General features: G+C 48.8%; 1 protein-coding gene across 2 annotated transcripts in view; it reads left to right on the forward strand.

The window, feature by feature from the left end:
• Window positions 1–10,793, forward strand: part of TRPV3 (transient receptor potential cation channel subfamily V member 3) — a 30,299-nt gene extending 19,506 nt beyond the window's left edge. Inside the window, exons 10-17 of one of the 2 annotated variants that reach the window (XM_077749784.1) lie at window positions 42–143; window positions 1,310–1,383; window positions 3,478–3,643; window positions 5,107–5,173; window positions 6,456–6,730; window positions 7,762–7,874; window positions 9,018–9,097; window positions 9,571–10,793. In XM_077749784.1, coding sequence (XP_077605910.1) covers window positions 42–143; window positions 1,310–1,383; window positions 3,478–3,643; window positions 5,107–5,173; window positions 6,456–6,730; window positions 7,762–7,874; window positions 9,018–9,097; window positions 9,571–9,668 — 975 coding nt within the window. In that variant the 3' untranslated portion in view covers window positions 9,669–10,793. The remainder of the gene's footprint in view (window positions 1–41; window positions 144–1,309; window positions 1,384–3,477; window positions 3,644–5,106; window positions 5,174–6,455; window positions 6,731–7,761; window positions 7,875–9,017; window positions 9,098–9,570) is intronic. The other variant, XM_077749785.1, reaches the window with a different exon arrangement.
• Window positions 10,794–12,109: the final 1,316 nt, after the last annotated feature.

Raw genomic sequence — 12,109 nt, forward strand, 5'->3', positions numbered from 1 at the left:
ATCCCTCATCTGCACCCATCCCTCCCTTCCCTTCCTCCCAGGCCCTCCCACACCCCTTGGCCCTGACGCACAAGATGGGGTGGCTGCAGCTCTTGGGAAGGATGTTCGTGCTTATCTGGGCCACGTGCATTTCTGTGAAAGAGGTGAGTGGCCTCAAAGCCCTTTTGGACTTGCCTGCAAGGCAGGCAGGTGACAGCTGGCCTGGCCTCGATCTACCCTGCTCTGCCTTATTACGGGGTGGGGGGGAGTGAGGGCTTTGGGGAGGCACTTCCTTTCCAAGCTTTGGATTTCTTAGTTACAAAATGAGAATAAACAAATCAGCAGGTCTGTCCTGCNTCAGTGACCCATCTTCCTGTCCCTCCCTCCACCCGCTCAGTCACCTCTCATTGACCCCTTCACTCATCTGAATTCCCAGCATTCCTCCTCACTGTCCCTCTAGCCTCCATCCATTTTCCATCTTTCCATCTGTTTATCACTTGATCACTTATCAATCCATCCAACAGGTGAATCAACAGGCACAACCTGAACACCTTCTAGATGTTGGAGCCCCAGGGGGAGGTGATAGTGAGGGAGGGAGTTCGTTCTCTTTGAGCTCACAGTCTTGTAGGGGAATTTCAGATAGACATAAATATCTGGGCTTTAAACAGGGTATGAAAAGGGCCCTGTGTGGGGTTCAGAACAGTGCTCAGAGGAAGAGAGATGCCATTTATCAGGGGATAGGAAAGGGAGAGAAGGCTTGAAAGCAGAGATGGCCTTTAGTGTGCGAGGGTGGGGCTGGGCATGAGGACACGGGGGAGGAGGTCACCACAGGACGGGCATGGGGAACAAAATACAAAAAGGCTCAGAGGTGGAAAAGCTAGGCCATGTTATTTTTTTGGTCTTTTTTAAAAAATTAAATTCATAATGTTAATTTCAGTATGGTTAACATACATTGTTCTATTAGTTTTAGGTGTAGAATATAGTGATTCAACAACTCTTTACATTACTCAGTGCTCATTAAGATAAGTGTACTTTAATCGCCTTCACCTATTTCACACATCCCACCCACCCCCACCTCCCCCACCCCGGGTAACTAACCATCAGTATGTTTCTATAGTTAAGAGTCTGTTTCTTGGTTTGTCTCTTTGTCTGTCTCTCTTTTTTTTTTCCCTCCTTGCTGTTTGTTTTGTTTCTTAAATTCTACATGTGAGGCTTGGTCGTCTCCCCCTCCCCCTCACTGAGCCTCAGTCCTGGGGAGACACTGCCTTCCTCAGAGCCTCCCGCGAGAGGCATGAAGAAGGTGCAGCTTTTCTTTCCTTTTTGGCCTCAGGGCATGGCGATCTTCCTGCTGAGACCCTCAGATCTGCAGTCCATTCTCTCTGATGCCTGGTTTCACTTTGTCTTGTAAGTAGGTCTATCCTTTTGGTCACCACTGCACAGGCAGGGCTCAAGTCCTGTATCGTGGGTGCTGTGTCCTCCGGAATGACCATCCTCCCCTGTCACCATGTCCCAGTCATCCTGCCATAGTCTCATGGCCAGGGACCTCCTCTCTCCCTTCTAGTAATAGAGGCCCATGGATGCCCATGGAGGGGACCAGAAAACCCTTCCACAGTGCCCACCAGCAGGCTGCAGTGATGACTGACTTCAGCTTGACGTAGAGCCCTGGGCAGCAGATGGGACAGAGAAGGCAGGAAGAGACTTAGCAGCGCTGTTTACTTCTTTAGGAAGCGATGGTCTGGGCCAGTTCAGTTCCTCCTACTTGTGTGGAGTCTAGGTTACCGTCTTGGACTCTGGCAGATAGGTCTGGAAAGCACTAGAGAAATCATCGAGTCTCATCTGTAGGTGTGAAAAACCAAAGCCCAGAGCAGGGAGGTGAGTGACTCACAGTCATGCAGAGCCTCAGCCCCAGCCTCCCGGTCATCTTCGCCTTATGCTAGAGCAGGGCTGGCCACCTTAGGCCCCTAGCCAGAAGCCCGGCTCAGCAGCCTTTCCGAGTGAGGTCACGTGCAGATGACCTCAGAGGCTTCTGTGAGCCCTGTGTCTACATGAACAGAGGCTGATTCAGCACTGCTGCCTGTGAATGGAGCAGGATTTGCAGCAGGGGGTGAATGGTGGGCTCGATAGCTCTGTAGGTCTCCTCTTCTGAGCGCTCGGGAAGCCGGGTCTCTAGGACCTTGAATCTTGGCCCAATGTTTCCAAATACCCAGGTGTTTGGTCACATGTGTACCTGCCTTCTAGAGGCATGAACGGAATTCTTCATCCCTGCGGGCAGGTGCAGAGCCCAGATGCAGTGAGTGGTAGGCCAGGTGCAGCACTGCCGCATGATGTAAGCCACATGGAGTCTTTTTCCCATTGAGAAAAGATGATAATCGCAGAGAAGAAATCATTGATACAGCCACTGGCTTTAGTGCAGACAAAAGGCACCGATGCCCTGTCCTTCTCTTCTGCTTCTTAGGTGCTTTGTTAGTGATGAGAAAGGTGTATACGTGCTCCCCACTTCAGTCTGAAATGCATCGATCACCCAAACATTTGCTTTTCACCGCATGAGAACAAGGTTGCCTGTGTCCCAGTTTAGCTAGTTAGATATTTTATAAGTGTGAAAACTGTCTGATGTTATGAGAGAGCCTTTTGTCTAGATGTCTCCTGTGTATTTGTTATATATTGTCCTTTAAAATTTTTAATTGTGGTAAAATACCTGTAACATAAAAGTTACCATCTTAACCAATTTAAGTGTACGGTTGAATAGCATTAGGTATATTCATTATGTTGTACAACCAATCTCTGTTTAGTGTATCTATCAGTTAGCATATGTTACAGCTTTTAAAAAGAGTTTATTTATTTATTTTTGGGAGAGACAGAGAGAGACAGACTATGAGCAGGGGAGGGTCAGAGAGAGAGGGAGACACAGAATCTGAGGCAGACTCCAGGCTCTGAGCCTGACACGGGGCTCAAACCCACAAACCGTGAGATCATGACCTGAGCCAAAGTCCGACACTTAACCTACTGAGCCACCCAGTCACCCCAAAATAGATTTTAACAAGTAGGTTGTGGGAGATTTTTGTTATGATTGGCTTTTAAGTAGAGACATTGCCAGTTTTTTCATTTTTCTTAAAAATACAGTTATTCACTGCATCCTTAGTCTACCCCAGTGGTTTCCTGATCTATGTGGGGCTCAGAAATCATGTGGGTGATCAAAGAAATATCTAGCTTCCGGGGCTGCTCCCCAGGGCTTCTGAACCAGAGTCCCTTGACTTCTAGGGATCTGTATTTTTAAAAAGTCCCTGTCAGCTGCAGCCAACCCAGTGTTGGCTGTGACTCACATCTGCTGATGGCTGCTGCAGGGCTGGAGTTTAGACCTGGCCTAAAGTGGGGCTGGGACAGCCTCGCCTGTCTTTTTGGCATTAGCCCATAGGGTGCCGGGAGGTTGGGGGTTTGAGGATCTACCCTGATGCTGAGGAGGAGTAAGTAAGGCCCTTGTCTCCTGTGTCTCCTGAACAGTTTTGTCCAAGCTGTGCTTGTGATACTGTCTGTCTTCTTGTACTTGTTTGCCTACAAAGAGTACCTCGCCTGCCTTGTGCTGGCCATGGCCCTGGGCTGGGCGAACATGCTCTACTACACGCGGGGATTCCAGTCCATGGGCATGTACAGCGTCATGATCCAGAAGGTGCGTTGGAGGCTTTTGAGCATCGTGGACAGGCAGGCTCTGCAGTGGGGGAGTCCTCAGAGAATGTCCATTTTCAGATGCGGAGACAGGTCTGGAGAACAAGAGCCTTGTTCCATGGACCAGCCTCTGCTCTTTCTCCCAAACCCCACTGTCTCCCTTTGCCTTTGGTCAGGCTTTAAGTGTCCAGACCCGGAAACACCTGGGCTTGTGGGACACAGGGAAGGAATAACCCTTTATGAAGAAGTGTGCTCATCTCCAGGCAGTGGTGTGCTGGTAAATATTTAACAACCAGCATTCTGGGAAACACATCTGCACACACACACACACGCACGTTCATTATAAATTTTACCATACAAAGGATGAGTAGTACACAATTTACAAATAGTAAAACAAATACTGCTCTTTATTGTAAATTCCACATAGCAAGTTGAATCCAGCAGAATGATTTGTTGACTTTGTTAAGCTCTTATATCTGCTGCCAATCTATGGTTGAAACTGACAAAAGTATTGTTGCAAACATAAATGCTGGTTGGTATTTTTCTGGACTTTAAGGTGTGAGATGAAGCCTTATGTGGGAACTTCCCTTGTTTGCCAGTGATGTGAGCCACTTATTTGCAGAATTGGATGATACTTTTCAATGCTGGAGGACTGTTTCATTAATGTTATTGTGTTATTCACCACACAGCAGCTACAGATAGGACACATTTTGAAGTTTAATCGGCCTTAATGTCTTCTCTATCACTGTCTTAAATCTAGACCTAGACAACCAGCAACCGATTTGCACCATTTACTAGTTTCCAAGATGTAAATCCTACCATGGCTGATTCCCAGCTACCAATATGACATCATCAAGCACAGAGTTGGGAAGAGATGTGCAGTAACACATTATATAGTACGCACAGCATATGGCTGTCGTAGATGTAAATAACCTTAATAGCATAGGTAATTATAAAATAACTAAGCGATGAGCTTTGAATATTTGTCATTCTTTGTTTTTAACATAATTTACTTAATTGTAAGCTTATGTGATTTAATTTTTAATAATGGCTGTGTTTAAACAGTAGCTTACAAAATTCATGAAAACGTGACCGTCAGCTCTTCTGAGCGGGTCTTTGCTGGCTCCAGCACACCACTGCCCCCAGGAAGTGTGAGGCTTTCAGATGTGAGCCTCTGTGAAGAAAGGTGCTCCCATACAGGGTGAATCATCAGGGATAGAAATAGACTGTGTTCCAGGAGGGAGGAGGGAGGCGAGCAGGAATGGAAGGGAAAGCTTCTTGGAGGAGGTTGGGCCCAGAGCTGAGCTTTGGAGTGTTGGGAGGAGCATTTCTCTAGGGTAAGGGAGGACGGCCTGAGGGAAGGCATCGTGAGGGTGAGGGGCCCGGTGAAGGGAAGCGGTAAGGAGAGCAGGGGCTAGTGAATATGTGCTCCAACCTCACCCTTGAATCATGTTTCTTTCTTTATAGGTCATTTTACATGATGTTCTGAAGTTCTTGTTTGTGTATATTGTGTTCTTACTTGGATTTGGAGTAGGTAATGATTTTATAAATAATAGGAAGTCCCACAGTTATAAAACACCTTATACAGATGTCAAAATGATAAGGCACAGAGACAGCCTCAGCAACAATTATGTCACCTACCAGGGGACCACTTGGCATGCTTAGCATTTTCCAAGCGCTGCCTTTTTACGTCTCCCAATATCTTGACTAAAGAGGAGTCATCACCCTGATCATAAGGTAACTGAGGCTGAGAACCAGCCCTGTGACTCTTGCCCATCCACACTGTGGGGTACGCCGCCCACGTCCACACCAGCATATTATGGGCCCTCACAACCTGAGGTAGGCTGGGCAGGCGGTTTGGGCCCCATTTTACACATAGGGAAACTAAAGTTTGCAGAAATTTGACTCATTGATGGTCTTTGAAAAATAGGAGTAAATTAATGCATGGAGGTAACCTCCTTTGGTCCCATGGATCATGTTACTTGTAGCTTACTTTGGATATATCTGTGAGAGCCTCTGTTCTGCCGGGGACTGGAGGTGGGGAGGCCCCTCTTAAAATCTCTTCATTTGTACAACGTGATTTTATTTCTAACTTCCACATAGAGAGCTATCATTGTATTTTCCCATACCAGTTCTCCTCCCCTCCACTAGCCCCCAGTGATCATTGGCATTCGAAATTAGGCAGCCATTCCCATCTTCTGGTAACTTTGCTGGACCACAATGTGCTTATTGATTTGCTCCTTCACTTGCTTATTTATTCATCCATCCATTTACTCCTTAATTTGACCATCCATCCAGCCATCCAGCCATCCATTTAACAATGAGCCACTACTATGGTATGTTGGAAAGAAGAGAAGAAAGAAGCCCAGGTCTTGGCCAGGGGGTCTCCCTACAGAGCATTAGGAACAGACTCTGGAGCTTACAGTCTTGGAGGAGATGGCCCAGGCTATAGGAAGTTGGGAGTCCAAAGCCCGGTTGGGGAACCAGGGACACACGTAGATTAGAATTTGCAACTCTGCAAGGCTGTAGGTGATCAAGGGCCAAATGGCAGGGCAGAGGAGGCTGCTTTGTTAGGCAGGAAGAGCTTTCTGCAGGAGGCCAAGGCACAGACCCAGCCTGATGAAGCTTCCAGGAGCTGAGGCTGGAGGTGAAATCTAAAGGGCCAGAGAGGATGAGGCAGTAGGGCTGCGGGGGGTTGTGTGTGCGTGTGTGCGTGTGTGTGTGTGGGCGTGTGTGTACGTGCAAGTATGCATGAGCTTGCTGGGTAATGAGCCAGGCAGAGAGCCAGAGGGGAACACCCTGTTCTGTCCTCCCAGCCCTGGCTTCGCTGATCGAGAAGTGCTCCAGTGACAGCAAGGACTGTAGCTCCTATGGCAGCTTCAGCGATTCGGTGCTGGAACTCTTTAAGCTCACGATAGGCCTGGGCGACCTGAACATAGAGCAGAACTCCAAGTACCCCATCCTCTTTCTATTCCTGCTCATCACCTACGTCATCCTCACCTTCGTCCTCCTCCTCAACATGCTCATCGCCCTCATGGGAGAGACCGTGGAGAACGTCTCCAAGGAGAGTGAGCGCATCTGGCGTCTACAGGTGAACCTGGTATGGGGGCCTTCACGGGGACCCGGTTCAGCACACGGTATTGACCGCCGTCTGCACCCGTGGATCTGGGGTGGCGCCTGGGAATCTGCATAAGCTCTCTGTGCTTGGCCGGGTTTGAGGAAGTCTTAGTCCAGGTTCCCTGAGTGTAGGGTCTCGGCAGTGTGACTGGACAGCAGCACAGGTGAGACAAACCCCGGCTTATGGGCATGTCCTACTCAGGGTTAATGGCGTGATAATGTGGGTGTTGAAATGTGACTTTACGTTGCACTGAGAGGAGCACAGGGCATAGGACAATGGAGGTGACAATTCTGCTGTCCTCGACGCTGGCTACCACACTCCTTGCACGCTGCGGGCCTTACACACTGAGGACCCTGATGCACAGGATGGTCCAGAGCTGGTTACCAGGCCTGAGAGAGGACTGGAAACTGTGCCTCACAAGAGAAGGTGTTGAAATTTACCCTCGGATATCTGCAGAGCCACTCGTGGAGGGACAGCTTCCTTCTGTGGCCCCAGAAGGCAGCACTGAGGTGTTTGGGGCAACGACCAGGAAGTTTCTAATTATTGGGGCCTTCTTAATTAGATTGTTGATTATATTCAGGAGAGATTTGACAAATTATCAACAGGAAAACTGCTGAGGGGTGTCCGAGGCTGGCATAGAGGTGGGACTACATGATGTCTGCCCCTCTTTTCACCGTGGGATCCCAGGATCCTAAAATTTTCAGTTAGGAAGCTACTGGACTTCCAGAAACATTGTTTATGTTATGTTTAAAGCAATCTGAACACCTTTCCCAGTCTTACTGGTTTTTCATTTTTGAAATCTGCAGATTAGGCAAACCCTCAGGATCTACGCAGTAAGCACCCAGTGGAAGTGTAGCACGCATGTGTGCGGGTGCAGGTGTGTGTGTGGGTGCCTGTGCATGCCTGTGTGTGCACGTGCGTGTGCGGGTATGTGTACGTGCACACTCATACGGAGCTGTGTTCCTGGGCTGGCTCCTCATTGATAGGCTCATTTGTGTCCCCAGAGAGCCAGGACGATTCTGGAGTTTGAGAAAATGTTACCAGAATGGCTGAGGAGCCGGTTCCGGATGGGAGAGCTGTGTAAAGTAGCCGAGGAAGATTTCCGGCTGTGTCTGCGGTAACAAAGGGACGGGGGCCCCCGGTGGTGCTGGTCTTTGGGTGCGGAGAGAGAGAGATGAGTCGGTGAATGTTAGAGAAATGGTGCTGCCACTTGCTTTCCAAACCACAGCTACAGTCGGTTCTGGCCTCTTCGGAATACAAACTTTGCTCTTGTGGAGTCACCAGCCCTGGGATGAGGTTTCTCGAGCTTCCGAAGGGAGAAGAAAGGAGACTTCTGGTAGAATTTCCCCTCTCTGCCCCTTGCAGGGGCCTCCGTGGCCTCTCCCTGTCCACTGTTTGGTTTAGGAAACATTTGCTGGCCTGGCGCTCTTTGTCCTTTGCTCTGCCCTGTGTGGCTTCATGTGACACCAGGGACCTGAGGCACATTTTGTCACTGGCAAATGGAAAGTGACAGATACAGGGCTTTTGACAGGTATCAGGCTGTCTGGTGTTTAGAAAGTGCTTGCTCATGCCGTGACCAACTTTTCTGATAACGAGCCTACTCCATCCCGCCCCCGTCTGACCGCCTGACCTTCCAGACTGCCCTCTGCATATCGCCTTACCAGAAATAGCTTCTCTGACCAAAATTCCCATATCGCAGAAACCACCGTTTCTGGCTGTGGTCCTTATCCTAACAAGTCTCTCTAATTTTGACACCCTCATTCTAGAAAGGTGAACTTCAGCCAGACCAATGCCTCCAGTTATAATCTAGCACCTTAGACTCTGTCCACTCTTACTGGGATTTGGACCCTAACCACCTTCACCTAGTGAAACTTTAACCCTAGTTTAACCCTAAACTTGCACAAGGTTACACCTCACAGTGTCACGTCTAAGCCTGGGCCTCCTCCCCACCGTCTCCATGCATGGCCTCTCACCAGGAAGGGGCAGCTGTAGCTGTCTCAGGACGTCCCCATGATACCTCTCCGAGTTTTTGGGCCCCCACACTGGGAGGGGACCGATCCCTTGAGGCCTGGGAAAATGGGGACTTGGGTAGATGTCAGACCCTAAAAATGCTGCTGACATGACCACAATAAGGCAGGAGTCCCAGATCCCAGGGGTGGACAGAAGAGGGGCTGTCTAGGACACTGCAAATGCCATGCTATTTGTTTGCATCTAATGAGGTGCAGTTGAGAAATAGTGAGGATGATTGTCACACTTGCAGGATCAATGAGGTGAAGTGGACTGAATGGAAAACGCATGTCTCCTTCCTCAATGAAGATCCGGGGCCCGTGAGGCGGACAGGTACTGTTCCTGTCAGGAAGTATGACAACCACGCCCGTGTGACCGTGTGATCTTGGGCAAATTGTGACTGATGGCCCTAATTTTCCCCATCTGCAAAATGGGCAGGTTCAAGTAAATTGGTTCTCAGATCCCTCTCAGCTGTGACATTAAAAAAAATTTTTAATGTTTAATTTTGAGAGAGACAGAGTGCAAGCAGGGGAGGGGCAGAGAGAGAGGACTGAATCCAAAGCTGTCAGCACAGAGCCTAAAGCAGGGCTCGAACTCACAAACTGTGAGATCATGACCTGAGCTGAAATCAGACGCTTAACCGACTGAGCCACCCAGGCATCTCTCAGCTGTGATGTTTTATAACGCTCAGAATAACTTTTAAAAATCAGGTGCTGAAAAAAGAATTAGATGGTGCATTGGGACCCGGAAGCCTGTGTTACAGAGCGCCACCTTTCTAAAATAGCGATTTTGGTTTTTTTTGAAAGCAGATCTCACCAAAATCCAAGATTCTTCCAGGAGCAACAGCAAAACCACCCTGAACGCATTTGATGAAATAGATGAATTTCCAGAAACTTCGGTGTAGGAGCAGAATCCAGAGCTGGCGTGGGCATGGGCTGTCTGGTGCTGCAGGCGGGGCCCTGGACTTGGTGCTGAGAGCTTGCAGAGCAGGGGAGCCTGGCTCCGGGTGCCCAGGAGCAGAAAGCACCCCTGCTGAGCAGGTGGCTGAACAGAGAGGTGGCCATCGGTCTGAGTGGGAAGCACCCTGGATTTTTTTACTCAGCAAAGAGTTTGTATAAAACCCATGGTGGGCAGTCCTGAGCCTGGGAGTCCCTGAAGTCCACAGTGAAGTCCGTGGGCTCACCAGCTGGAGGTCATCTTGGCTGGGAGAGAAGGGTGGCAGGGAAGGGGCCAAGGCCTGAGGAGCAGAACTTCCTTCCTGCCAACATTGCCTTGATGGCCCCCGGCCCCAACCCCGGCCCACACATTCCACAGGCTCCCTTACTGTGTCTGGGCTCCTGAGTCAAAGGGATTCTTGATCCCATCCCAGAACAAACAGGGCACTGAACTCAGTGGGATACCCTGGGGGAGGAGGGGACTGAGCTCTGGAAACGCCTTTTTGGACCCTTCAGGGACCAGGAAACTACCCTTGGAATGTGCGCCTTGGCACCTCAAGGCTTGAACTGTCTCAAACTGAGAGACGTTTCTAGTAGAGTAATTAACACAGGGTTTTTATTTTCAATAGAGATAAGACATTTCAGTTTTGCATGAAAACTACGTCAGATGAAGTATGTGATTTTAAAATAGATTTGGGGATTTGGGGCAGGATATAAGTATTATATACTTGGCCTCAGGGTGGCCAGAGCAGGGACAAAAAGCTTTTCTTCCCCCACACAAAAGTGCACATGAGACGCGCCAGGCAGGGCCTGTGTGGGCTGCTGTGACCCGGGTGGAAGAGCCTGGCCCTTGTCCTTGTCCTGGCGCTGCAGTCACCCATGCCTCCCAGCTGGGATCGTGGCTTCATCTGAACCAGGAATAGCAGCTGCTCTGTTTATACGGTCTTAAATCTCAGAGGTTACTATTATATAACAGTATTTCTCATTGGAGGAATTTAACAAAATACCTGAAATGCTCTGGCATTTAATATTTTTGTTAACTGTGAATTTTGAGGCTGAGGAGGAGTGTGAGGAAGGAGTGGTGGCCAAGGCACAGGGCCTNCCGCCCCGGAAATTACACACAGTCAGTCTGGGGCAGAGGTGAAGTGGAGACGGAAAGCTTGTTCCTGATCACTGGAGCCTAGACAGCCAGAAAGTCCACGCTGCCTTAGGTGTCTGGTAAAAGGATTCATGCAGGAATCTTGGAGGGTGGAATTACAACAATATTAACCATGAATTTTAATTTTAAAGGGCATAAAAATAAATTTGGCCTTTAGACAACTTAGCAGTTGGCTACTGGATCTGACCTAAGGCACACTGGGGAGTGCAGGTCGAGCAATCCACTCTGGGCCTGTTTCTCCACTTGGGGTTGCTCTGTGTGGCAACTTCCCTGGGTGAGTGGACACTTGGCCTTTGTGCCCCTGGTGGGCCAAGGCTGAGAGAGGAGGTCAAGGGTGAGCCCGAGACCTGCAAAGTCTGTGGCAGCCCCTGTACTCCCAGTTGATGTCAACCAGGGCTCTAAGCTGTGCTCATGTCAAGCTCCCACGTAAGCAGGGGTAGCAGGCACTTGGCGTTTCCTCTGGAAAGGGGAGACGTGGGGAGGAGGGTTGTCACAGAGGCAGGTGGAGCATATGTGTTCCAGATGGGCAGAACCAGTGCCTTGGAAATTTCAAGGACAAAGATTTTGGTTCCATTCATCCAGGAATTGCTCCAGATATTAGAAATATTTAAGCAGAACTTTTTAGAGATGTTGTTAAGGATTCCGGTCTGATGGACTTTGAGGTGCTTTTAGATACAGGATCTGCATCCTGTATCTGGAGTTCGCAACTTGTGTACATCCAGAAAAGATGCCCCGATTTGAAGGACGGCCATTTGGATCCATGCTGCCATGGTCTGGGGATTCCAGAGCTGTTCTGATTCGTATATGAATGGATAACACCACACAGTTCTCCATTCCCCACTTGAACAAAAGCTGGGGGGTGAGGCAAATGGAAATCAGTAATGGGATCTTGGTCTTCTCAAGCAGACGGAGAGCTGTTCTCTGTGGATCTGAATGGAATTTGTTGGCAGGACCATTTTCTATACTGGATATTCATTCTTTAAAAAAGGCTTTCAGCCTAGATCACCTGAGCCTAGGTAGGTTTACCATGGCCAAAAGAAGCAATGAGTTAAAGTTCATTGTTTTGAAAAGATCAGTTCTATTTTACACCCGGAAACTAAGCCCAGAAAGGAAGGTGGATTTGTTTAAAGCCAGGCAGGATGGTATCAGAGCTGTTGAAGCTGGAGTTTCTGACTCCTGGTGTCTCCCAGCTCCTTTTTTTTTTTTTTTTTTTTTTTTTTTTTTTTTTTTTTTTTTTTTCTATACTTTTTC

Source organism: Crocuta crocuta, unplaced genomic scaffold (genome assembly GCF_008692635.1).
Source record: "Crocuta crocuta isolate KB4526 unplaced genomic scaffold, BGI_CrCroc_1.0 scaffold149, whole genome shotgun sequence".
NCBI lineage: Eukaryota > Metazoa > Chordata > Mammalia > Carnivora > Hyaenidae > Crocuta > Crocuta crocuta.